Below are 23,981 nucleotides of genomic sequence, written 5' to 3'. Positions count from 1 at the left end.
GAAAATTATTACAGTCTTAAAATGTATGTTTTTCTGATGTATCATGCCTTATAGAGGATTAATGGGAAGTTACTTTTTTCCACAAATTGCTTTCTTCCTCCGAACAGTGAAGGATCCCAGTAAGAGATGTTAAAACCTGCCTTTGTTTAGTACAACATAGTCCTGGGGAAAGTAGCAGAATTTTTTTCTCCCCACTTCAGCCTCAAACAGCCTCTTCCATTCACACTGGGTTTGTATCATGCTTCTCTAAAGATCTTTTAGGTAGAGATAAGAATGTTCAGTTCTCTTGTGTCTTCAGCTGCTGCTGCTAAAGAACAGATCTAAGAATATACAAATGAAGAGGATGGTAGCCTTGGCTTGTGCTGATAATAGCTCTCCTGGTTCTTTATCTCCAAATTAAACTTCTGGGTCTTTCTGCTCTCAGGGATCTTAAAGGCCATCAGACTTTGTGAGGAAAGGTAGCTGATGCTCAGCATATCCTGTGAAATTGCTGCAGAAAGGTTATATGCGTTGTCTTGATGCGTCACATTTTTGTTAAGTTTAACGTGTCCATTAATGGGGACATCCTTGATCCTTGGTACAGGAGTTCATTATAGTTTGTATTCCATTTCAAAGAGTAAGAATATAACTGAGACCTTCCTGCAGTTTTTGTATTACTTTCTTTTTTGCTTAGCAGTTCTTTCTTACTTACAACCCTTGCTTTTGAAAAGTATAAGCTGTGTGCTCAGCTTTTATGTACTTCTAAACCTCGAAAGTTGGGCTTACTTATAAGGTAGGCTTGTTCTTCAACCAGTTTTCAGCCAGGTTTACAATATACCAGGCTTTACTAGCCAGGGAACTCCAACATGATATTTTCCCAGTCCATGGATAAATGCATGTTGATCTCTGTTAATTCTGTGCTTGGAAACCACGCGTATCAAAGAAAATTTTGGCTTTTGTATGCACAAAGCAACTTGGCTCCGATTATCATGCATCCTAAAATAGGTCCAGTTGTCATAGTAATTGCCATAGTAATTCTTACTATGTTGGTCTCAGTCTCCTTTTAGAAAATTGTGTTGCTTTGGTTGCAAGGTGCTAAACTGCCTAAGAGAGAAGAGGTGGATCAATAGAATGCCTTAGGCAGATCTTCTTTCTCTTCTTTTTTATCAAATCCCTTCAACAGATAGCTTGTTGAACTTTAAAAACAGGGTACAATTATCTACTGCAATCTCTCCCAGTATGTAAGTCCTGAGGCATGAAGTTTGATAACACAGTAAGTAGTGTGTTAGGACCACTTAAATGGGGCACGAAAAGATAAAATATTGACAGCCACCTTTGTCTTTTTTCATGTATTAGCTGCAATTTTTGCAGATAACCGATTTCTCACATCCTCCATAAGGACTGGGAAATTCATTTCCAATTTCTGTTGATTCAAATGCACCTCATGCTGCTATTTATTGTAAATACATTGCAGAGCCCCAACCAGATAGGGCACTTGGGTGCAACACCTCAGTGTGTAAGCGCATGTGCATGCTGAGTAATCTTGGATGATGTAACTTTATGGCAAAGATGTAAAACCAGTATCTTGAAAACGTTTTAATTTTTGTGGTCAATCAAAAAACGGATTTCAGATGGTTTTCTTTAGCATTACTTTAACCACACTGGATGTACGTATTTTTACCACATTGAGTCTCTTGTTGCAAAAGCTTTACGTAACTTTGCTCACCAGCAGTTTCTGCCTCCTGTCTCCCAGTATACAGGTTCACAGTATATAATTCTGTTTGTATGGAATTCTGTCAGATATTTCTTTTAAGCTGTGTGTGTGGTAGGGAAGATATACTTCACAGATATACTTCACAGCTTTTTTCCTCCCTAGGGTATGAATGTGGTCTTTCAAGCTTGTTTCAGTTTGGAGTTTTCACCATGTTTCTTAGAGCTGTTGGTAGCTGGGAGAAAAGATCCAAGAAATGACGAAGTGTCTTCGCTTTACCAAGATAATTGGACTTTTAACCTGTACTACAGTTCTACACATAGAGGATTTAGGGTTTCATATTCATTCATACACAAGTGCTATTGCTTACTGCAGAGGATAAAACCTGAACTTTTCACATTTTAATGGTCATCTTGTACTGTCTAAGGTTAAGCTGGTCTTCAGCCCACCTGCATTATTTACAGCTTTTGTTAGCAAGTCCAAAAGACAGATTCTCACAACAGGTTTCAAGGTTGCATTAGAATTTTCCATGAATGAGATAAATGAATGCTATCATCTCTTAGCAAGGCCCTGTTTATATTGAAGTTTAAGCAGCTGCCTCAGCACTAAGTGGCGTATCCGTGCTCGAAGCCTTTGAAGGTGCTATTTAATGCCTTACATATTATTTAACAAGCCATGTTGCGTGGCATCATTCAGTAATGTTTGAAGAGTTGATTGGATCATCAGGATAACTGAAGAGACAAAAGGGTGTTTCTGCTGCTAAGTCATCTTGAGTTGGCATTGACCCAGTTTCATATCAAACAGTGATGCAACTCCGTCTCCCTTTCATTTTCTTTTCAAGCAACCAATAGACAGCGCTGCCTGTCTAGCAGTAAAGCACGCAGCCTTTTGGTAGTGCTTCGCTGGCATTGTGCATAGTGCTTAGATGCAGATATTGCCAGGATTTAAGATGTACGTGATATCTTGCGACTGCTTTTGCAGAGCCAGTTCTAGCTTTATAGGATATGTTAGAAAGGCATGAGCCCATCCAGGTCAGTATGAGTCCAGTTACAGGCCAAGATACGGAGGTGATATGTCAGTGTTTTTGTGATAGATGATGTTGAAGGCATCTGAGAAGATGGAAACTGGATCAACTTCCAAAGCTGTGCCAAAAAGAAAAATCCATGTAATTAGTGGTTGAATTCATAGGTCTTTATCAGTGCCATACCTATAGATATTAACGGTTTGCAGTTGGACATTAACAAAAGATACTGGCTTTGAAAGCTTTTTTTTTTTTTTTTTTTGAGAAGGTAAGTGTTTTGAGGATCTCAGAGTGATTAGTTGTCTGCTGGGTACAATAAAGACTTCAATGTTTTGTCAGTGGTAGAATATCATATCCATCACCAGCTTCCTTTGTTGGAAGATACGTAAGTTTTGGTTAAATGTGGTGACAGGTTTCTTCAACTGTTCTTGAAAAGGCCATCTGTGCTCCTAAACCCAATTATTTTAAACTAAAAATACCAATAAAGCTTGTTTGTACCATGTTGCTCATATTTTAAAATTACGATGTTTTCTATCTAATTCAACATAACACTGTTCATCTAAGCGTACAATATGACAAATGGAATTGTTCCTTGGCAGCAGCTCAGTGTAGGTAGAAAACTTCTTTCAGTCAGGACTTGGCTGAAGATATGCTTCTAAAGAAAGTGTCTTGTCCACTGTGTATGGTGGTTTTGTCATTAATGCCTTTTCCTTGTGTTTCACCAGATTACTCACTAAACAATGACGGGAGACTGAAAAGGTTGTTTGAAAAGTCTCTCTGTTACCGGGTGTAGAATTATTACAATACAAGCTGAGAGAGATTGGTTGTCTGGTGCAGGGAAGTTATGCTAGGTCAGAAGATTATTGGTGTTCAAAAATTAAGTTCATGTTACTGTAGGAGAATTATGATCAAATTCTTTATATCTGTACATAAATTGTGAGAAATACTTCACATTAAATTCTTTAAAGTAAATTGGCTTGTTCCGTCTTAAAAATGAAACTTTATATTTTATTTTTTCAGCAACTTTTAATAGGAACTGTGTGCTTTGCTAAGTGGTAAGACAAATGGAATTCTTACAAGACATATATATACAACAAATCTGATCTTAAAGATGTTTCCTTCAGCTGTGAACCTGCTGTCATGAAAGACAGTGGAGATTGTCACTGATTTTGCCGCCTTTCCTCTTTTTTTCTGCAGGTGGTCTCCCAGATAAGAAGTTTGAGGTAGATAAACGAGCCATGAATCTCGGGGATTTTAATGACATAATGAGAAAGGATCGATCTGGGTTCCGTCCACCTAATTCCAAAGACATGGGAACTACAGATAGTGGGCCTTATTTTGAGAAGGTGAGAGAAATACCTTTAGATAAATTAAAATCAGCCTCTGTGTTTGAGGTCCCAGTTTTTATCCTATTCCTCTGGAAGTGCTAAAACTTCAACAACATTGGATGAACTCAACAACAAAAGGTGTGAGGGAGTTATGTTTGTAGAGTGATTGTGTTTATAAAGCAGGTGTCAGGTATGCATAGGCAAACGAGATTATCTGATCAGAATAATGCTTTTTATTCTAGAACAGACTTCTCTTTACATGGAGAGAAAGAAATTGTTTTTCTTGGAAGGGTGAATGACTGGTAGTAATGAAATTCATTACAGGTTTCATCACAGTGATTCTTATGGCTACTGATTACAATCATCTACTGTCAAAAAAAAAGTTTAGATCAAAGTAAACATAAGTAATCACAGTCTCCCAGTTTTTTTTCCTGCTTTCATGTCTGTGATTTATTGGAAACACCCTTTCTAAATTCTGTAACCCCTTTTGCTGTACGTCCATGTACTGTGAGCTTCTGTATGACATCTGTTTCTCTGTGACATCTGTTGTATGTTATAGTAGCATTTCTTTCATATTCTTGTCTATTTTAAGAAGAAGCTTTCACTGTTGTTATCAAATATTAATTGCTTCACATTATGAATTGGAAAGTGTCCAATAGATTCAAAATGTTATTTTTTTAAAAATACAGTTTATCACATGTAAAATGGAAAAGGTTTAAAAATTCTGTAGGCGTGTTAGTGTCTGAATTTTTTTTAAAACTCCTCCATTTTGGTATAACAGGCCAAAAACAGTTTAGTCAACTCCCTCTGGTGGCCCATTTAATAAATACCACGAGTAGAGCTAATGCTTTCTGAACATAGGTTGTGTTTGCAGGTGTGTGGTAACATGAGGAATTAATTCAAGATTTGTTTCTCTAGTGGTAATAGCCACTGTCAGAAGTGAACCTTCTAACACAAAATGTATTTTTAAAAAGAAAAAGGATTTTTAGGGATTTATTGAGCATTTTCTTGGACCAAAATCTGAATTGTCAAATGATCATTTGAGTTGGAGGTTTTGTCCTTGTAATTGCTATTACGAATTAACTTTGCTTCTTCCTAGTCACTCACCGTCCCTCTTTCTCTCCTCTTGCGTTCTGTTGCTTCACTAACCAACTCCTGCTGTTGGCTAACTGCTGCTTCAGCTGACTTTGCCTTTCTCCAATCAAGATGGGTGCCTTGGGGATGAGGCTCCCTGCTCTCCCTTCTCCCCTTCTCCCAGCTACAAGCTGTCTCCCTCTGGTTCCACACTATCCAACGTCGGCCTTGGGGCAATCGGCTCAGGGCTCAGTCCCCAAAACTTCGCTGCTAGACAAGTAAGCAGGCCACCTTATAAAATGCATTGTTATATGGCTGCAACCTGGGCTTAATCCCGGTTAGTTGGTTGCTTGCATTTCTTTTCCTACCAAATAAACACAGCTAATGGAAATGTCAGCTATACCTGGACATTGAGAATCAATCCACTTTGGGTACTGTCATCAAAATGTATTCCTTCCGGTTTTGTTGGCCTCTTACTTCCTGAAGCACGGTGCAGCAGCAGACAGATTTGCTTTTCAGAAGTCATGAAGTTAATGGAGAGCTATCTATTTTAATTGATGCTTTAAAACCTAGTTAGAGGCTGGTAGTTTGCCCTACTGTCCCCCACCATTGATTTTTTTCCAGACTCCACCCAGTGACCTCGTATGCAGGAATGTGCCTTGAAAAATTTGCATTCATTTTGCGTTGTGCCTGTTCCCTCCTCCTTTCCCCACAGGCCACAGAAAGGATTGATTTAGCAGCCTTTAAAAATGGTTGAAGTAGTGATGTTCTCCTTCTGTATCTGGAGGAATGGCCGGGAAGAAATGAAGTAGTTAACTGTAGCTGAGAATAATTCTTGGCTTTTTTATGTTTTGCATTATACTAGGAGAAAGCACTGTAGGAATGCTAGGAAATGAAAGGACAGAACCAAAGCATTACAACTAGACTAGCTTATGTAGGCACATGCTTGACGTGATGGCGTTTTTGTGTTGTCTCTCTGTTTCTATGTGACACAGTAAGTTTCGAACATCAGATTAAGTCCAAAACTTGTAGACAAGTTGCTGAATTCAGTGTACAGAACTCCACGGAGCTTTAGAGAAGGCTGGAAGTGTAGCAGCAGCATCAGACCTCTCAAAAACTTTAATATGTAGTTGAATCCAGTGAGTCCTTTCTGAATCCTTTCGTCTCTTAGACAAAAAATACGTATATATCCTATCCTCTTCCATGCTTAATGACACCCTGAGCTGCGTCTGAGAGGCAAGCTCTGTTAAGGCAATAAGATGTAATGGAGGTGAATGAGCAATCCACAATGCTGCCAGTACAGAAACAATGACAGAATTGTGTTTGAGCAAACAGATAGTGAAGGGGATGCCCCGTATTATGGTGGAAGGGAGGCAATTTGTATGATATTCTGGCATATAAGGGAAGGAAGGGTTTTGGAGAAGACGTGAAAGATCTCACATTTAAAGATAAACAAATTATGTAGGGGACAGTGATGTTGGCATAGAGAAGGAGAAGATAACGGTGGTTGAGGGCTGGAAAACATGCAGTTTAGAAGCCGTGGTATATGGCAGAAGCAGGTATGGATCGAAGAGGTCTTGGTATACAGGGGCAGATGGGAATTGCTGAAGGTCTTGAAAAGGAAAGGACAGGATCATGGATGGCATGTGAGGACCTTTTGGAGTATCAGAGAGAAATACGTTGGCTTCAGCTTTTAGAAGCAACAGCATGCAACTGTAAGTGTAGGAGACTGTCCATTACATCTCCTGTGGCTCGTTGTTGAAAGATGTTAGAAAAAGGCAGTCTGCTCAGAGGCTAAAATAATGGAACACAACTATGAATTTTCTTCACTCTTTTTTTGTGCAGGAGGGTTTATTAATACAGAAGTTCCTTTAAAAAACAGTAAATAGTTCTCATTAAAAAAAATCAAAAGAAACAGCAAGTATTCTTACTCAGAAAAAAAAGCAACTCAGGGGAAAAACATTTTTTCTTTTTTCACATTTGAAAATTTACAAAAATAGGAAAACAAATCCCAATCCAGAATCCTGAAGTTTTCACATAGAAGAATTTTTTTAATGGAAGTTTTGAATTCTAATTTGTTAGTGAAAGGCCTGCAGATGAAGTAATAGACTTACGAGTGATGCCTTGACAATCTAGTCTGACAAAGTACCTGACTTTTTTAAAACAATGGCCAGAAATTCTTGTTGACACAGTCTTACCATACTTTTAAGCTAGTGGAATGTTTTTTTTTTAGCGTGTTGTTTGTACTCTCAGTTTCCATTTCCCAACATGTAAAATGCAAAACAGCAAACATAAGCTTTGTCATGTGCTTTGAAATACACGGATAAACATGACTTCTCAGCGTAGAGGAGAAAGAGCCTGCATCTTGAAAATGTAGTACAGCAGTCTGAATGCAGGTGGAATGTTACTGATTCAGGGCAAACATCTCAGTAATTCAAAGGATACTCTGTTTAAGTCAGTACTTGCCTCATTATTTATACATAGTTAATAGCATAGAAATCCATTATCCTGAAGAATTCCTCTTCTCACTACTGCTTTAATTTTATAGGGTGGCAATCATGGTTTGTTTGGAAACAGCACAGCACAATCGAGGGGCATGCACACACCAGTGCAGCCACTAAATCCTTCCCCCAATATCCGGGCGCAAGTGCCTCCCCAATTTCTTTCTCCCCAGGTAAGGAATTTATAGTAACTGGTTACTTGTAAAGAAAAGAAAAGGAGGAAAAAAAAAAAAAAAAGAGCTACAGCCTCCAGAGCACATCATTGAGGATACTTATACAAATGTCTTAGTCTTGACTTGATGTTAAGAAATAAACAGCATAGATCTTAAAATAGTCTTAAGGACTTTCAGCCGTGAATTTTAAATTCATTCAGAGATTAAATTTTGCAGAAGGATTAGCCTTCTTTCTCTCATTCCAAGGCAGTTGTAAATGCTCACTACCAGTATTCTTAAATCTGAGTAGTTTCAGAAATCCTATCTTACATAGGCGTTTGCAAAGTATTTAAAAATAAAATACTCGTGAAAGCTCAAAGTTACTCTGAAGTGAGACAGTTGGCTTAATTTTTTTCAAGCAGTTTTGTCCTGTGCTTCATGTCCCCCTGAATAAGAGGCCTGATGAAGGGCTACATGTTGCATTTACTTTGCAGAACTCTTTTAAGACCTCAGGTTCTCCAACTGCACAAGTTTACCTTTTGCTTTGCACTTGGTGAAGACTTTTGGAGATTCTCTTGAGTACTCTACTTGTGTAACTCTCAAACACGCAGGGAGAAACGGGGGGATTCTTCTCCACCTACTCCTGTCTTTTACTATAGCTCATCCAGCATACACAGAGATTAACTCTTTCTGTGAGGCACTGTTTCCTTGCTACAGTGACTGCCTGAATGCCTTTCTTTTCCCTTGTCGAGCAGTACATCTTTAATGTGATAATGCAGTACTGTGATTACTGGTTAGCTGCGTATATATCAGGATTTTAATCTAGAGCAGTCTCCAGCAACTGATTGGTTTGGGGAGGAACCTTTGTGTGTGTGTGTGTCTGCATCTGCACGTGTAATATTGTATATTGTCAATCAAGTGAAAAATTCACTCTGCTCAAGCCATAGATGGTACACGTTTAAATGTGATGTGTTAAGAAATCTGTAATGTCTTTCCCAGAACATCACTTAAGATTGGTGTCATACCTATTACTTTACACAAACATTCCCACTCTATCATCTTTTCTCATAGCAGTGCATTTCTTGAGGGTATGTAATTGATTTTCATGCAGGTTTCAGCCTCCATGCTCAAGCAGTTCCCCAACAGTGGCTTGAATCCAGGTCTTTTCAATATGGGGCCCCAGCTTTCTCCGCAACAGATTGCCATGCTGAGCCAGCTTCCACAGATTCCTCAGTTTCAATTAGTAAGTAGCTAATAATCTTGTGAGACAGACGGTTTACAAATTGTCTGCTGCTTTCTTTTTACGTTTGTTCTAATTCTGTTTTCTTCTAATGATCTTGTGTTATTTTTCTGTACAAATATTCCCTGCTTGTTATAGATGAAAATAGTCCAATTGGGGTCCAGCGGGTAATCCAGACAGGCTTGTGTAATTACTGTGAATGTTGCAGTGGGATGGTAATGATTCTCAGCAATGTCTTTGTACTATAGAAAGCAGTTGTTTGTTGATTTTCTTCAGACTTAAAGTCTCAGCAATGGTAATAAAGAATGTGCTAGTAATGCTGTTGCAGGACTTGAGGTTAGAAACAATTAACGGATGTAGTGTTCTTCTAAAGCTTTCATTGTTAATTTTATTTCATAGTGAGGAATGAGAAACAGTTCACTTTTCTGTATGTTCTGAGTAAAGCATTTGCTATTGATGAGTTCCTGGCGATTACATTTCACTTGAAGAACCCTGAGTTTTCACCCTTCCCCCCCACTTCTCTTGTAGGCATGTCAGCTCCTCCTTCAGCAGCAGCAGCAGCAGCAGCTGTTACAGAGCCAGAGGAAGTTATCTCAAGCTGTGCGACAACAGCAGGAGCAACAGGTGGGGCACTGCTTCTGTCAATCACGTGAAGCATAAAGCGTGCTAGCACCGGACTTGTCAGAGAGCGTGGTCCTTTGAATCTCTTTCAAGTTCTCATCCCTGTTTTTTTGCTTTCATTTGCAGATTGCTCGTATGGTGAGTGCCCTCCAGCAGCAGCAGCAGAGGCAGCCTGGTATGAAGCATTCACCATCCCACCCTGTTGGGCCTAAGCCGCATATAGACAGCATGGTACCCAATCCCTTGAACGTGGGTCTCTCAGATTTACAGACCAAAGGGCAAATACCTGGATACGGTTCAGGTAAGTGCTCCTGTGGAATGAGTAATTAATGTATAAGCACTAGAGCAAAGGTTACAAGAAATGTCAGCTCTTGATAAAATTGCATTATTTTTCATTGTAAGAATACAAGCCTAACGTGAAAGTGTATCTTAGTGGCATGCTGACTTAACAAACCTGATTTGAAAGTTCCTTTCAAATACTTCATTTGCTGTGCTTGAATTTCGAATTCATGATTGCAGTGCCTCCTGATTTGAGGGTGTTTAAACCAAAAAGAGTAACTGATAAGGGTTTTCCTTTGTTTGTTTCACAGGCTTCGGCTCAAGTGGCATGGATTATGGCATGGTGGGAGGGAAAGAAGCTGGAACAGAATCCCGCTTTAAACAGTGGACTATGATGGAAGGGCTGCCCTCTGTGGCTTCTCAAGATGCCAATATGCACAAAAATGGTGAGATTGGTTATTTTGAGAGTACTCTTGAAGTATCATCTCACCAGAGGTGAAGTACCTCAGGTGAAACTGCTTAAAGGTAGTTAACATCTTACCTCATCAGTATGCATCTTAACTATTTTTGGTTTTAGTATTCCATATTCTCATAAAGAACCCCAACCTTTCCTGAGTGTAAATGTATCTTTTTAATGCTTCAGGTGCAATAGTGCCCCCTGGAAAGGCTCGCGGAGGATCGCCCTACAACCAGTTTGACATAATTCAGGGCGACCCACTAGGTGGCCATGCAGGCCCTGCTGGTGATAGTTGGTTACCTGCCAAATCTCCACCGACGAACAAGATCGGAAGCAAATCCAGCAACGCCAGCTGGCCTCCAGGTATTACATGAGGGCAGGGGCTGTGTCCCAGCTTCATGGTTGCTGTGCTGGTTCCTTTCTTCATCTTACATAAATAACTGATACGAGGAAAACATTTGTTCGGTGTATCGTATTTTTTAAAAACATAAATGTTGAATTTCCAGTAAAAAATGGCAGAGATAAATAGGAACTAATTGATAAATTGCCTGAATAGTCTTTTTTGTAGTTTTGTGACATTTCAGGAAATTTTCATGAGAACGCTTGTCCACAAAATACATAACACCAGCTCCCTCCATGTATTCATTCCTTTCTTGTGTTGTGTTAGGATGAAAAAAAAAAAGGGTTTAAAAATCAGATTGATGTGGAACCAGAAAGCAAAAGTTAAAAATCTACCTTTTTGTGATGATGGGAACAGAATTTTCCTCTCCTCACCTTTTTTAATTTGAGGATGCTTGAACTTTTCCTCTCAGGAACAGTTTATAAATACGACCCACTGTGCAGCACAAGGCTTCTTTTGCCAGCAGTCTGCGTACAAGATATGTATGCTGTGCTGTGCTGTTTGTGGTTCATATTTGCTTGTGCTGCGTAAAGGATAGGAGTATTACCATGTTTCAGTAGTTCTCAACAATCTTGTGGCTTTAGTAGAAATTTCTTTCTTTTTGGGTTACAGTCGGCAGTAGCATATTCTTAAAAGTCATCTAGAGTTTCACTGGCAGAAATTTCTGTCCACAAGAAAACTCAAGAATATCTAGGAAAAAATATGTATGTATTTAAACAAGCACATAATCTTCTGTAAAACAGTTGTTAAACCCAGACTGGTGTCCTTGAAGGTGCATGGATTAATCACCAGTGTTGTTCAGCAAATAGCAGATGCTTTGATTTTCTCTGCCTGGAATACTTTTATATTCCAGGAAAACATTCTTTGCTGCAAATTATTTGCTGTGTACCCACGCAAACACTAAGAAATAAAGGTGCGGGTACATCTCTTGGGTAAACCAGTAGTACAGACCTTGCATCAGCAAGCCTGGGAGTCTGTGATACTACAGATAGACAACAGCAGGAAACTTACACAAAGTAATTAAAGCTTTTATTGTGAGAAATCATAGTGTCTAACTACGGCAAGAAAACTGTTTTCTGATGAGGTAGAAGAGATTTAAAGAATTCGCTATCTCAATAAAGTCTGCGCACCACAGTGTTTCATACCACTGAAAGCTTTCCAAAATAGTACACTTATACGCTCCAGGAAAACTGGCCTGGGTACATCTGTCATGGCTTTCCTAATAATCCTGTGTTTGAACCTTTGGGGAGGACCTCTCAGGTATCGGGGAGAAATGTACTTCATGTTTTCTTTACTACCTTGAAATATAAGAGTATTCCTGTAGGGACAGCTGGTGGGTGTGCATAAGAATAAGTGTAATTCCCAAAGGACAGTTCGGAAATCTGTCAATATGCTGAAGTTCAAATAAAACTCTTCTAGCAGCTTATCACAAAATATTCTGTATAGAACTTAGGTCAGAAATGTAGTCATTTGCATAACTACAGTTGAAGTACTGGCATGAGTACCTCATGCCAGAAAGCTGTAGAGCTCTGAAACTAACTGTTCCAGACCAACTTTTAAAGAGTTTGCTTTACTTAATTTTCAGTCTTGCCAGTTTTTAGAAGTCTTAACAAAGGCAAGACTCAGACTTATCTCTTACCTTGTCTTCAGCCATTCCGGGTCCTAACCTGTGTTCATGGATATTTTAGTTTGGAACAGAGGCATTGAGCGTGACTCATTTGTAACTAGACCTGAGAATCTGCTTTGGGTGGTCCTTAAGCATAAGGTGGTCCTTCAGGGGCCTGCAGTATTTGTCAGTAGCTGAACAGATTCCTTGCTTGGTGCGGGGCTGGTCGGTTGTTCATATTAGGAATTTTGATACCTGTTAGCCTAGATTATGTTGTAGAGTTAGAAAAGATTAGGAGCTGATGACTGACATTTACAAAATCATGAAGGCAGTGGGTAAGCTAAACACAGATTTTTAATTCTGCAAATGCTGCAGCGTTAGAACTCTGGTGCAAATGGTGGAACTAAGATAGAGGATATTTCTTACGTTTTCACTGAGATTCTCCTGACAGTGCAGTACCGTAATCTAATACTGCCCTTCCTGTGTCAACTTGTTGAACCAGTAGTATCAAGTTTTCTTCTCACAGACGTGAGAGTCATAGTCTTGACTATGCAGTTACATACAAATAGTCAAAGCTGTATGAATGCTGTATGCACTTCCACCACTTCTGCAGTTACTGACCTGTGTTCAGTCACTAGAGATAATGCCATGGGAGGAAATACGAAATAGATTTTAATTAAGAGAAGTCTGATCTTCCGAGGAAGTGTAGAAGACATCCTATAAAATATCCTCAAGAATTAATTTCAGTAAATGGCATTCCCCTCTCTGCATCTAACTCCTTTTTCCCTCCTATCCCAGAGTTCCAACCAGGAGTGCCATGGAAAGGTATACAAAACATTGACCCTGAATCGGACCCCTATGTGACCCCTGGAAGTGTGCTGGGGGGGACAGCCACATCTCCCATTGTAGATACTGACCACCAACTTCTGCGGGACAACACCACAGGTAAAACATCATGCTGGTATCTGAGAATATTCTAAGGTGCCTGTCATAATAGAATTAAGTCTACTGCATTGACTAAGCAGGAAGCCTATGTGCCTGTGCATCGTGTCTGTGTATCGCGTAAAAGGTTGGCATTGATACAAATTGTGGCTTTTTTGAGATTTAACAGGATAACAGAAACTCTAAAACTGGCCTACTCTTCTCTTTCTCTCTCCTTCTCCCTTTGATAGGGTCTAATTCTTCCCTCAACACCTCGCTGCCTTCACCTGGTGCCTGGCCCTACAGTGCCTCTGACAATTCCTTCACCAACGTTCATAGCACTTCAGGTATGCGGGCTACAAAATTAACCTGGACAAAACATTTTCCACTTATTAACTAGTTTCTCCTCCTTATTCCACCTTGAATATTTTGTCATTCAGTGATTGCTGAAGAGGTTTGGAAATAAAAATTAGAGTGGATGATTATAATTTTCCTTCTGCTGATAAAATATTCTGTTGTAGTTGCTTTAAAACCTAGACTGAAAGACACCTGCCCTTTTCCTGGTACAAAAATTTCTAGCTAGGTTAAAGGATAGCAGTGAGCAGTAGATGTAAAAGAAAAAAATGCATGTATGATCCATTGACATACGTAAAGGCATAGGGGGACTGTCCTGTTTATTTTTAAATACCTGCTCCTGTATGTACGAGGTAAGGAATTAGAGTAATAAGGCAAGTGACTATTCATCTTAACGTTAGAATATTAGGGTGCTGTGAAGAGAACACTTTTCCCTCACCTTGTATATCACTCATCGTTCCCTGAAACCTGGAGACAGAACATTTTTAAAGAACTAAGGAGCTTAGTCAGAGGTCTTCTGATGGTTGGCCTGTAAACAGTAATTTAGATGCCTGCCTCAGATTCTTGGTATGGCCTTCAAAGCTTTCTTAAGAAAAAGGGTCTCTGCACTCACTTCTGAGTAGGAAACTGGAAATTATCGTTAGACAAAAAATTGAGATTTTGAGGTGCTTTTAAATACTGGAGTTTTCTTTTGAGACATTCTTGTCTTCAGTAACTACTTAAAACCGAAGAATTATGTGTAGATAGCAGAAGTGAACATAGCTGAGAGCTGCATCTGGACGGGACTGTATGATTTTTCCATCTTATGGAATAACAGCTATGTTAATGTGTTAACTTGACATCTTCACAAAACAAGCTGAAAATCATGCTTGCCCCTCAAGAAAAACAGTGTTTCGGGTACCAGTTTGTGGCATGACCTTGGTTTGAAGCAGTATCTGTGTATGCAGCATTCCAATGACACAAAAAAATACTCTTTCATAGCCTGGGAAATGGAATGGCATGTATCAGCTCCTTACCTCTGCTTAATGTTGTCTAGCACGTAAGGAAAACCCTAGAGACTGGAGGGAAAAAATATTATTGAAGTTGTAGCTGAATTGAAGAAACCAGACCACTATCTGGCATAAATCCATAAATCTCCACAACTTGTTAAACTACACACCGGTGTTAAACAGATGGAAAGTGGGTCATCGGAATCAAGGATTTGGAATTTACAAATCTATAAAACAAACTTGTCCAAGTGAAACAGGGTTTTTTAAGCACTTTTGTATATTTTCCTAGGTTAGAGCTTGAAACCTGCTTATTGCTGACAGTTACTGTCATTGAAATGTAGTGATCCAAATGGTAAAGGGAAGCATGCTTTTACTTCTCACTGTAAATTTTATGATCTTGAGTCCCAGACGTATAATTTTGTGACATCCTGTCATGTTGTAAATCTGGATTTTTATCCGTTGTTTCAAATCAGTAATTTACTACCCTTTGTTAGTAAATAGAGCTTAATGCATATATTTGCACCCACACAAATGAATTCTGATGGAGATAATTGGTACAAGTGCCTTTACTCCTAGATTGCTTTGTCTGTGTTTGCTGCTTCTGATTGCAGAGCAAGGAAAAAGGAAATTACTTGAGAAATTTTGACTTTCATTTATTTTTTTACTGGGTGATAAATGTCTCTTGGTGTTGGGAGGTATGGGAGAATTTACACTCCACCTTGTTAAGGACAGTCGTTTAGGAAGAGCTCCCACACATCCATAACTTAGTGATGTTTTGGGGAGTATTTTAATTTTTTTTTATTGGACTTTCTTGAAGCGTATTAGGGATACTCACTGTTGGTCATCTCCTGATAGGTATTCGGTAATGTTGGCTAGTATAAATGTAATATGTGCCGTCAGGATTGTTTAAAAGTCCAGTTGTCGCGTAGCTCAATGGCCTTCTTCACATGCTGTCATTGCTCTAACTTGATAATGAAATTTGTGTTTCATGAGAAAGCTTTGATCTTACAAAAGGACATCTTTAGGAGGTAGCATTAGCTTAGTAGACCAGGAGCAGTATTCATTTCAGGTCTCTGCAGGTTTAGGGCCTGAAGAAAGTTCAGTTCTAATATGAGTCAGCCGTGCCCAAACGTGTCAGAAATTCTCGTGTTCTCAAAAGAAATACAGCACAGGCATAAATACTGCTGTTAGTTGTTAACGACGGAATGTACTGTTGCTAGTTACATTAACAGGTAATTTAGGATTTTGTTGCAGTTAGAATATGTAAAATAAGCAAAGATTAACTACATAGCATGGGTTTCTTTTGTTACGGCAGTTTTTAACTGTTTTATGATTCTGTGCTTCGTGCTTGTCTGTGATTAAAATTGCAGTCAGAAGGTTTACAGTAATAGTGTAGTTGAAGGCTAGTTCAATCTGTTAGGTTTCTCTAATACATATCCTTTATTTTAATCTTCTAGCAAAATTCAGTGATTACAAATCAACATGGTCCCCAGATCCCATAGGACACAATCCCACTCATCTCTCCAACAAGATGTGGAAAAACCATATTTCCTCAAGGAACACTACAGGGCTGCCCCGCCCGCCTCCTGGCCTGACCAACCCCAAACCATCATCTCCATGGAACAGCACAGCACCCCGATCGGTCAGGGGCTGGGGGGCACAGGACTCAAGGCTTGCCTCTGGTGAGAAGAATCATCTGATAGCACCATTGATCAGACCTGAGGAGTGTACGTTTTACAGCACTAATGGTTTGGAGGAAAGAAAGTTGCAGTTGTCTGGTAAAAGGAAAAAAAGTTCCTTCTTGAAATGGAAATTTCATGTCAGTGATTGGGATGGTGGGGGGAGAATCCCAGGTCCTGCTGCAGGGGATGAGTGGAGGTGGGCTCAGAGCTGCCAGGAGGGAATTCCTATTGCATGGGGCCTTTCAAGGCATGAAGGTGTTGGTTAAATGCTGTCTGGGAATGGGGACTCCTAGAAGATAAATTCTAGTAAAACGTAAATCACAATGTGAAATGTGAGGAAAGATGCATTTTTTTCTTTTCAGGACTAAAGATCAGGCTTTATATGTTAGCAGGGCTGATAATCCTGAATTTGTCTGAGGCTGAAAGACCTGACTGTAAAGAAAAAGGCTTTTCGTTGTATCCAGTCTTTTCTGATTCCTCTCTGTTCTGTTTGCAGCATCTACTTGGAGTGATGGTAGCTCAGTTCGTCCTAGTTACTGGCTGGTTCTTCACAATCTCACTCCACAGGTATTTTCTGTAACTGTCTCTGGGAACTTACTTGTTTTGCCAAGACACCGATTTGTGGATTCTTCAGCTGTTTCTCTGTGAATACGATCTAAAAAAAATCAAATTTGTCAGCATATGTAAGATGTGTTTCCACTAAACCGGACTGTAGTCCGATTGATTTTTCAATTGCAATCTCTTCATTTAACTTGAAGATGTTCAGTGTTTGCTACATGACTGTTTTAGCCTTTCCTTACCTAGAGTTTCAAGAAATTACTGGAACAGAAATACGTTTTTCTTCGAAGTGAGGATAAGTTGCATGACCATAATGTGGAATGGTTTATAGCAGCTAAAGAGACTGTTTCTTTGGGATGTTGTAAGAATGCTGGTGTAACTGCCAGTTTTCGCTTTGGTGTTTCCATAGTAAAACCACAGAATGTTTCCAGCACTCCTGCCAAAAGCAGTCTAGTTAGGTTATTCCTGCAAAAGTATTCTCAGAACTCTTCCCTTCAGAATGAATTTTGTGGAGATCCTGGTTTCAGCGATCCCAATTAGTCTCTATTCAAGGCTTAGGAAAAGCTTGTGTGATTATCAGCAGCGCCCTGAGGTCTAGACAGAGAGTTCCCTGTTCAGCAGGGTAATTTACCACGCTTCTAGTGCAGTTTAAGATGACATCAATGTGAAAGGAAAGACAGTCTCCTTCAGATCACCCCAACTGGCAAGCGACGCTCCTTTCACAGGAAAGTCTATTTTCCTTAGGAAACAGCAGTGGTGTGATGAAGAGGCACAATTCTAAGTCCCCGTCGTGTTAAGGGTAGTTTACTGCTTTAGTAATCATTTAATGGAATAAAAATATCTTTTGAAGGCATTTGAATTAAAATATAGAATGTAGGTTATAGTCGTTCATAACGAATCCTCTCTTTGTTGTGGGTCAAGTACACTGGAGAGGAGGAAGCGTAAAGATTAGGGTGATACCAGAGGCACTATCTTCAGCTTCTTTTTTAATCTTGTCCACGTTTGTACCCACATAAAACTTTTTTTTTCTTGAAGAGAGGGAGGGGGGGAGGAAGAACGTAATAACACTTCCTTAAGTATCTGCACATACGGATCCCATTTGTGTGTGCATGTTCCTGTGGCATACCAGGAATTGAATCTGTCTGTACAGAACACCTTGGAGAACAGCAGTTACTGGAGGTAAGAAGCTGTTAGGCTGCAGGAAGGAATGCAGGCAACAACTGCTGTGAAAACATTAGTTCAGGGGGAATGAACATTGCTGGGTTTGGCAGAAAGATCACTGTCTGTTTCTGTGACTTAATGTTTAATAACCACAAAGACAACAAAAGTACACCAAAATAAGAGTAAAAAAAGCCCCTTGTTGCAGAGGTGAGATTTCCAATTTTGCAAAACTGGTTGATATAAATTCTACTGAAATCAGCGTGCTGCAGGCTTAACAAATTCTGCTGCCTTGGTCTAAGTCCTAATGGCTGGAGATGGCACGTAATTACTGGAAAACCTGCCAACGTAAGGATAGTGACGAGTTAAGAAAGTGAGGAAGGGAAAACTGGACTTGAGCTAAAAGTGAGCTGAAAATATGTCAGATTGTTGCATAAAGTGAAGTCACTTTAATTGTGAGGACTCGAGGCGTACAGAAGTGCTGTTTGAAAATTAAATCCTCTCACCTTTGCGTACTTTGTTACTTGCACCTGTTTTCCTCTGAGATCAATTATCTTTCAACTACTTGTGACTGCTAAGTTTAAAGTACATTTGATGAAATAGTTACAAATGTCCCTTTTATCCTGGCTGTTCTTCCTCAGATCGATGGGTCAACCTTGAGGACGATCTGCATGCAGCACGGCCCACTGCTGACATTCCATCTGAACCTGACCCAGGGCACCGCCCTCATCCGATACAACACCAAACAGGAGGCGGCCAAGGCCCAGACTGCACTGCACATGTGAGCAAATCCCAGTGGCCTTTCTTTGTTACCACATTAGTCACGAACGCCAAATGTCTGTCCTCTGCTGTGCTTTGGAAACTCATTTCAAGTGCTCTTCTTTGAAGGGGATCTTTCATTCATGTGTAGAAGATGAGAAACAAAGCTGCCTTCCATTTATGTTGTTGTAATTGTTGGCACAAACCGGGAAATACAGAACCAGGAAGGTGCAAATAGGGTGGGATTGTGACCAGTACGCGAATTACTGTACACCTCGGGCTATTTTATGAAACCTTGTGAATGACTTCAGATGAAAATCATTCTTACATATGTAACCCAAATGTGCAGGAACCTGCTAAAGTTTTGAGATAAACCTGAAATAGCTTTTGTGAAAGGCTGCAGATCGTAAGTTTCCTGTTACCTAAGCCTTTTGGAATTGACTGAGGCTCTGTTAAGTTTGGAAAATGTGACAGGTTTTGAGACCATTTTTTGGGGGACTGGTGGTGGTAATAAGCACTAAAACTCAGTGAAATTTTCTAAGCAAGGCTAATCTTATCCCAAACTTCCTGGGCTTTTTAGCCTTTTCTTGCTCTATTCTGTTTGAAAGGTGGCATGTGTGCATTTCCCATTTCAGCTACACCGTGCGTGTACTTTCATTGTCCTCGCATTTATCTTCAGGGCCTTCGTTTAAATTTAGAAAGCTTTTGTTGCAGGCCTAACAATAGAGAATTTGATTTCTGCCCTGTATCAGATGGGAATTATTGTGCTTTGAGTCAGTTTCACTGTCGAGAACGGCTGACATTTTCTGTGCTCTTTCCATTGTGGCAGTTGGTTTTGACACCTAGTAGCGTTCTCTCCGTGCCTTCTGAATGCCATTCCCTTAACTTCTAGCTGGGTCTAACTATTTTTTCTTCCACCTGTCTTCTAGGTGTGTGTTGGGAAACACTACCATCCTGGCTGAGTTTGCCACAGACGAAGAGGTTAGTCGCTTTCTGGCACAAGCTCAGCCCCCTACACCTGCAGCAACCCCAAGTGCACCCACGGCAGGCTGGCAATCCCTGGAGACGGGACAGAACCAGACAGATCCAGTTGGACCTGCTTTGAATCTCTTTGGTGGGTCAACAGGGCTTGGGCAGTGGAGCAGTGGTGGCGGCGGCGGCAGCAGTGGGGGCGATCTCACTGGCGCTTCATTGTGGGGGCCCCCAAACTATTCTTCAAGCTTGTGGGGGGTCCCGAGCGTAGAGGATCCACACAGAATGGGCAGCCCTGCTCCCTTACTACCTGGAGACCTTCTGGGAGGAGGGTCGGATTCAATCTGAACTTAGAACTTTCAACTCTGACCTCGTGACCTTTTTTGGAACAGCAGCAGCACTAACTTGACCTTTTCGTTTTTTTCAACTTGCAATAAATACATTTATAAAAGGAAAAGAGAAAACGGAGAGAGAAAAAAAGGTGGGTCATTGACAGACTGTCTGAGCACATAGTTGCCTCCCTTATATAACTTCAGTTTTTTCGTTTGGAATATGAATCCAAAAAGAGAACATATCACTCTTGAAATACTTGAATCATGAACGCCAACTTAGAAAGACAATGTGAAGCAAGTACACATACCATTTAAATCTAAACACAAAAAATTAAAAAAATTAGTTTCTAGTTTTTCACTTTTTCATGTTATACGGAAGTTGTTGCTAAGAAACATATATACTGAAAAAATAGCTTTTTAACTTTGTTTGCACTGGGTGTGTTTCCGTCCTTAGGTCTACCATGTTGGGTTGGGGCAGGGGTGGGATTCAAAAGAAAAAAAGGGGGTGGGGGGGAGGGGAAGACTTGACGGAGCCTCACTTTAAAAACAAAAACAAAAACAAACAAAAAAAATAATAATTAAAAAATAAAAAAATGAAAAAAAAACCAACAAAAAAAAAAAAACAGAAAACAAAACAAAAAAACCAACACTTTGTGATTGGCTGGTTGATAAGTACCAGTGTGTTCTGGCACATGTAACTGCCCACGTGTGCTTGTTTCTGTGTGAGTGCGTGTGCACATGTTCGTGTGTGTGCATTTTTTCTCTCTATATATAATCTTGAAACGCTGCATTGCTGATGGTCTACGGGCTGGCTGGCCATCTGCGTGTCTTGATGCTGAAAACAAGACAAGCACGGTGGAGTCCCTGTGGCTGAAGCAGAATCCAGTTGGGCTGGATTAAAATTTGTCAGTAGGTTTTTTTAAATTCATTTTAGCAGGGTGCTATCTCAAGTTTGCAGATCATACTGAGTGGGTAGTCGCTTCCTAGCCCTTGTTCTAACCCTGTGGTAGAGCGGAACACTGCCATATCCAAAGGATTTGGTGAGAGGGGAGCCAGTGTTGTCTTTTGAGTAGCAGTGTATTTATTTATTTATGTCTGCATGTGGGGTTTTTGTACTGAGTGAACCCTAGAATGTTTGTTATATAATGCAAGCCATTTTTTTTCTTCAGAAGAGGGGAGGAAAGAAGTCATTGCCATTTTTTGCGTGACAAAGACAAATGTTCTTAATCGGTCTCTTGCAAGCTTCAGTACCTTGAAAGAAAGAGATGAGCGTTTGTTTTCTCCCCCGAATGCATAAGCAAGCACCCATGTTCATTCGCAAAGAATCCATCAAAACCCTGAAAGTCCAGCCCAACCAAATTAGCCTTTTAATTGATTTACTGCTTGTATTTAAACTGACAAAAACGAAATCGTGTCAGCAAATCGCTGGCCGGCCTGCCTCATCTCCTGAAAGCACATGCAGCTAACTCCTTTCTACGTCTTCACGGTGAGCGTTACCTGTGCCAGGCCTCGGTGTATTACAACGCCAGACCATCACTGACAGAAACGTTTACTTACGAATGTTCTTAAACCAGTGTGTACTTCAAACGTTTCCTTTTGTTTCTCTGTGTTGTGTTTTCTCCTGTGTACGTGGTTTTGCTTAGGGAGGTATATAACTAGCAAAGACTTTTTTTTTTAAAGTATTGCACCTTTTTGTTTTTTTGTTTTTACTTTTTCTGTACTGTTGCTTTTTAATTTCTGTATTTAAGGAAAGGTTTGGGTTTTTTTTAGCATCAGTGTAAGTAGTACTCTGGGCAGGATAGGGGTAACCTATATAATCCACAGTGATAGCCAGTGTGTGCGTGCATGTGTGCGCCGGGAACAAAACTTCCAAGACTGCTTGTCGGGAGGCGAGTTGCAGCAGCCTTGAAGGAGCATCCCTTTACACAAAGCCAGAAGTCTTTAGGAGGGGGAGACTGGGAAAAAAAGGGAAGAGAGATGCCGGTACTTTTTCCGTAAGTGCTAGCGCTTCTGCATGGTGTTGTCTAGCTGTTACACTGTGTAACGAGGCGCCGATGTTGAGTACCAGCAGATACCTGTCCATTCCAACCCTCAGCGGGAGCAGTTCTCCGTTGTTATTGCCTGTCCGGGGGTGAGGATAGGGGAGCCTCTTTCTTCAGCGTTTCATTGAAGGATACAACGTTGTCTAATACATTTAACTCTTAGGTTGGGTGGGGAGAAGCAAAAGCAGATCAGAGTGAGGTAGGGGTGCGTGTGTGTGTGCGTGTGCGTGCGTGTGCCTGTGCTGGGGCGGGGGGAAGGCCTAGGGAGTTACGTGGCTTTTTTGAATTCGCCCTTTCTGTGTAAACCCAATGTCACAAGGAAGGCTGACTGAGGGAAATGCTGCATTTACACAAGCCTGTAGATTCGTATGCAAAGTGTTACGTGACAAAAAGTATGAGTAGGTTCGTATTTGCTTAGTAAACTGGAGCGTGCAGCATACTCTGGCCCCGTTTGGACACGCTTTCCTATCACGTCTCCTCCTTCATCCCGCCATGCACAAAGCAACAAAAACCTTCTCTTCCAGCTCCTGCTAGCTAGCTGCCCCTCGCCTGCACGCATCCGCAAAGCTTCGCTTCCCGTAGCCTCCGCTTAAAGAGCGGCCGCGCTCCCCCACGCAGAGCAGGTGTCGAGCAGCCCCGTGCCAGCAGTACTTCCTAGCGAAGCGCCTTGGGCCCGAGTCCAGCAAGTGCCCGTCCTCTCCCGTGGTTTGCTCTACGTGCTGGTTCATCGCTGTGCTCCGCCCTCACTTCTCTCTCCCAGCCTGCCCTAAGGTCCCTTTTCCTGCACTTTGGGTTAGTTGAGTTCCTTGCGATACTACGGTGAAAGCCGGGTGCTAGAGCCCCTCTTGTTTACAAGACGTAATGAGGGATTTGAAATATTTAAAAAAAAAAAAAAAAAGCTAAATTGTTCTTCCATTGTAAGCTTAAAGGGAAAAAAAATTAAAACGTACAAAAAAAAAAAAGACCAAAAAGTGCATATATATATTTTAGATGAAGACTAACTCTGGGAGCATTTAACAGTGTTTTTGTTTTTATTTTAACATTTTATTTTCCTGCTTTAAATTTGCAAGCATTCTCAGGAATTCTAGGGTAGGAAGCCAGTTTTTTGAAGATGGTTTATTTAACCTTATCCTAGATAGATGGCTGTTTCTTGTTGATAAACTTTTACAAGTTCCTGAATCTTCAAAATGTTTGAAAGTTTTTACTTTAAAATAAAAATGCTAAAAAAAAATTAATAAAAATAAAAAGAAAAAAAAAGAAAAAAAATCTCCAAATGTTACTGTCAAGCGGGGGATCAAGGATTTCAAAGACTGTATAAGTTAAAATACATCAAAACTTCTCAAGATCAGCGACAGAAATCCATTGTGATCTGAAGTTGGGGGAGAAGAAGGGTTGTTCGTAGTGCTGTGTCACTCACGCGGACATACGCAGTTGCATGGAGAAGAGAAGTGCGTGAATGGAAATCTCTCACTTTGTTCCCTTTCGATTGAAACTAAAACATTCTTCCAAGCACCTTTTTCAAAGCAAAGTGAAACTGTAAACCTAACAAAAAATGCAGTATAGTTTATCCGAAAGAGTCCTCAGTTAGGGGTAGCAGCAGGAAATGCGCGATGGTGCTTCTTTAAACCACTTGTAAGCAGTGCTAAAGAAAACCAGTGCTGACAGAAAACCCAAGAATGAAGTAGTCTGAGCCTGCCTTTTCCCGTACAGAAAAGGGAGGCGATGTGGGAAAACTCCAGCGAAACATCCCTTAGAAATCACACTCCCTGTTTCCAGCTCTTTGCTCAGTTTTATTGCCCAGTTGGAGATTTGCTGCTTGCTTTTCTTCACCCCCCAGCCCCCCCC

At 40.4% G+C, this 23,981-nt stretch overlaps 1 protein-coding gene across 13 annotated transcripts in view; it reads left to right on the top strand.

Moving 5' to 3' along the window:
- Positions 1-20,522, top strand: part of TNRC6B (trinucleotide repeat containing adaptor 6B) — a 117,528-nt gene extending 97,006 nt beyond the window's left edge. For 5 of the 13 annotated variants that reach the window (XM_035338776.1, XM_035338745.1, XM_035338767.1 and 2 more), the window contains 14 exons: positions 3,909-4,057; positions 5,221-5,391; positions 7,662-7,787; positions 8,878-9,009; positions 9,535-9,630; positions 9,754-9,928; positions 10,218-10,352; positions 10,550-10,726; positions 13,168-13,314; positions 13,542-13,637; positions 16,091-16,411; positions 16,812-16,882; positions 18,673-18,812; positions 19,720-20,522. In XM_035338776.1, coding sequence (XP_035194667.1) covers positions 3,909-4,057; positions 5,221-5,391; positions 7,662-7,787; positions 8,878-9,009; positions 9,535-9,630; positions 9,754-9,928; positions 10,218-10,352; positions 10,550-10,726; positions 13,168-13,314; positions 13,542-13,637; positions 16,091-16,411; positions 16,812-16,882; positions 18,673-18,812; positions 19,720-20,110 — 2,327 coding nt within the window. In that variant the 3' untranslated portion in view covers positions 20,111-20,522. The remainder of the gene's footprint in view (positions 1-3,908; positions 4,058-5,220; positions 5,392-7,661; positions 7,788-8,877; positions 9,010-9,534; positions 9,631-9,753; positions 9,929-10,217; positions 10,353-10,549; positions 10,727-13,167; positions 13,315-13,541; positions 13,638-16,090; positions 16,412-16,811; positions 16,883-18,672; positions 18,813-19,719) is intronic. The other 8 variants (XM_035338809.1, XM_035338759.1, XM_035338792.1 and 5 more) reach the window with 6 other exon arrangements.
- Positions 20,523-23,981: the final 3,459 nt, after the last annotated feature.

Source organism: Oxyura jamaicensis, chromosome 1 (assembly GCF_011077185.1).
Source record: "Oxyura jamaicensis isolate SHBP4307 breed ruddy duck chromosome 1, BPBGC_Ojam_1.0, whole genome shotgun sequence".
NCBI classification, from domain to species: Eukaryota; Metazoa; Chordata; class Aves; order Anseriformes; family Anatidae; genus Oxyura; species Oxyura jamaicensis.
Note: the sequence above shows the minus strand (reverse complement) of the source record. Positions and strands in the feature narration are given on the sequence as shown.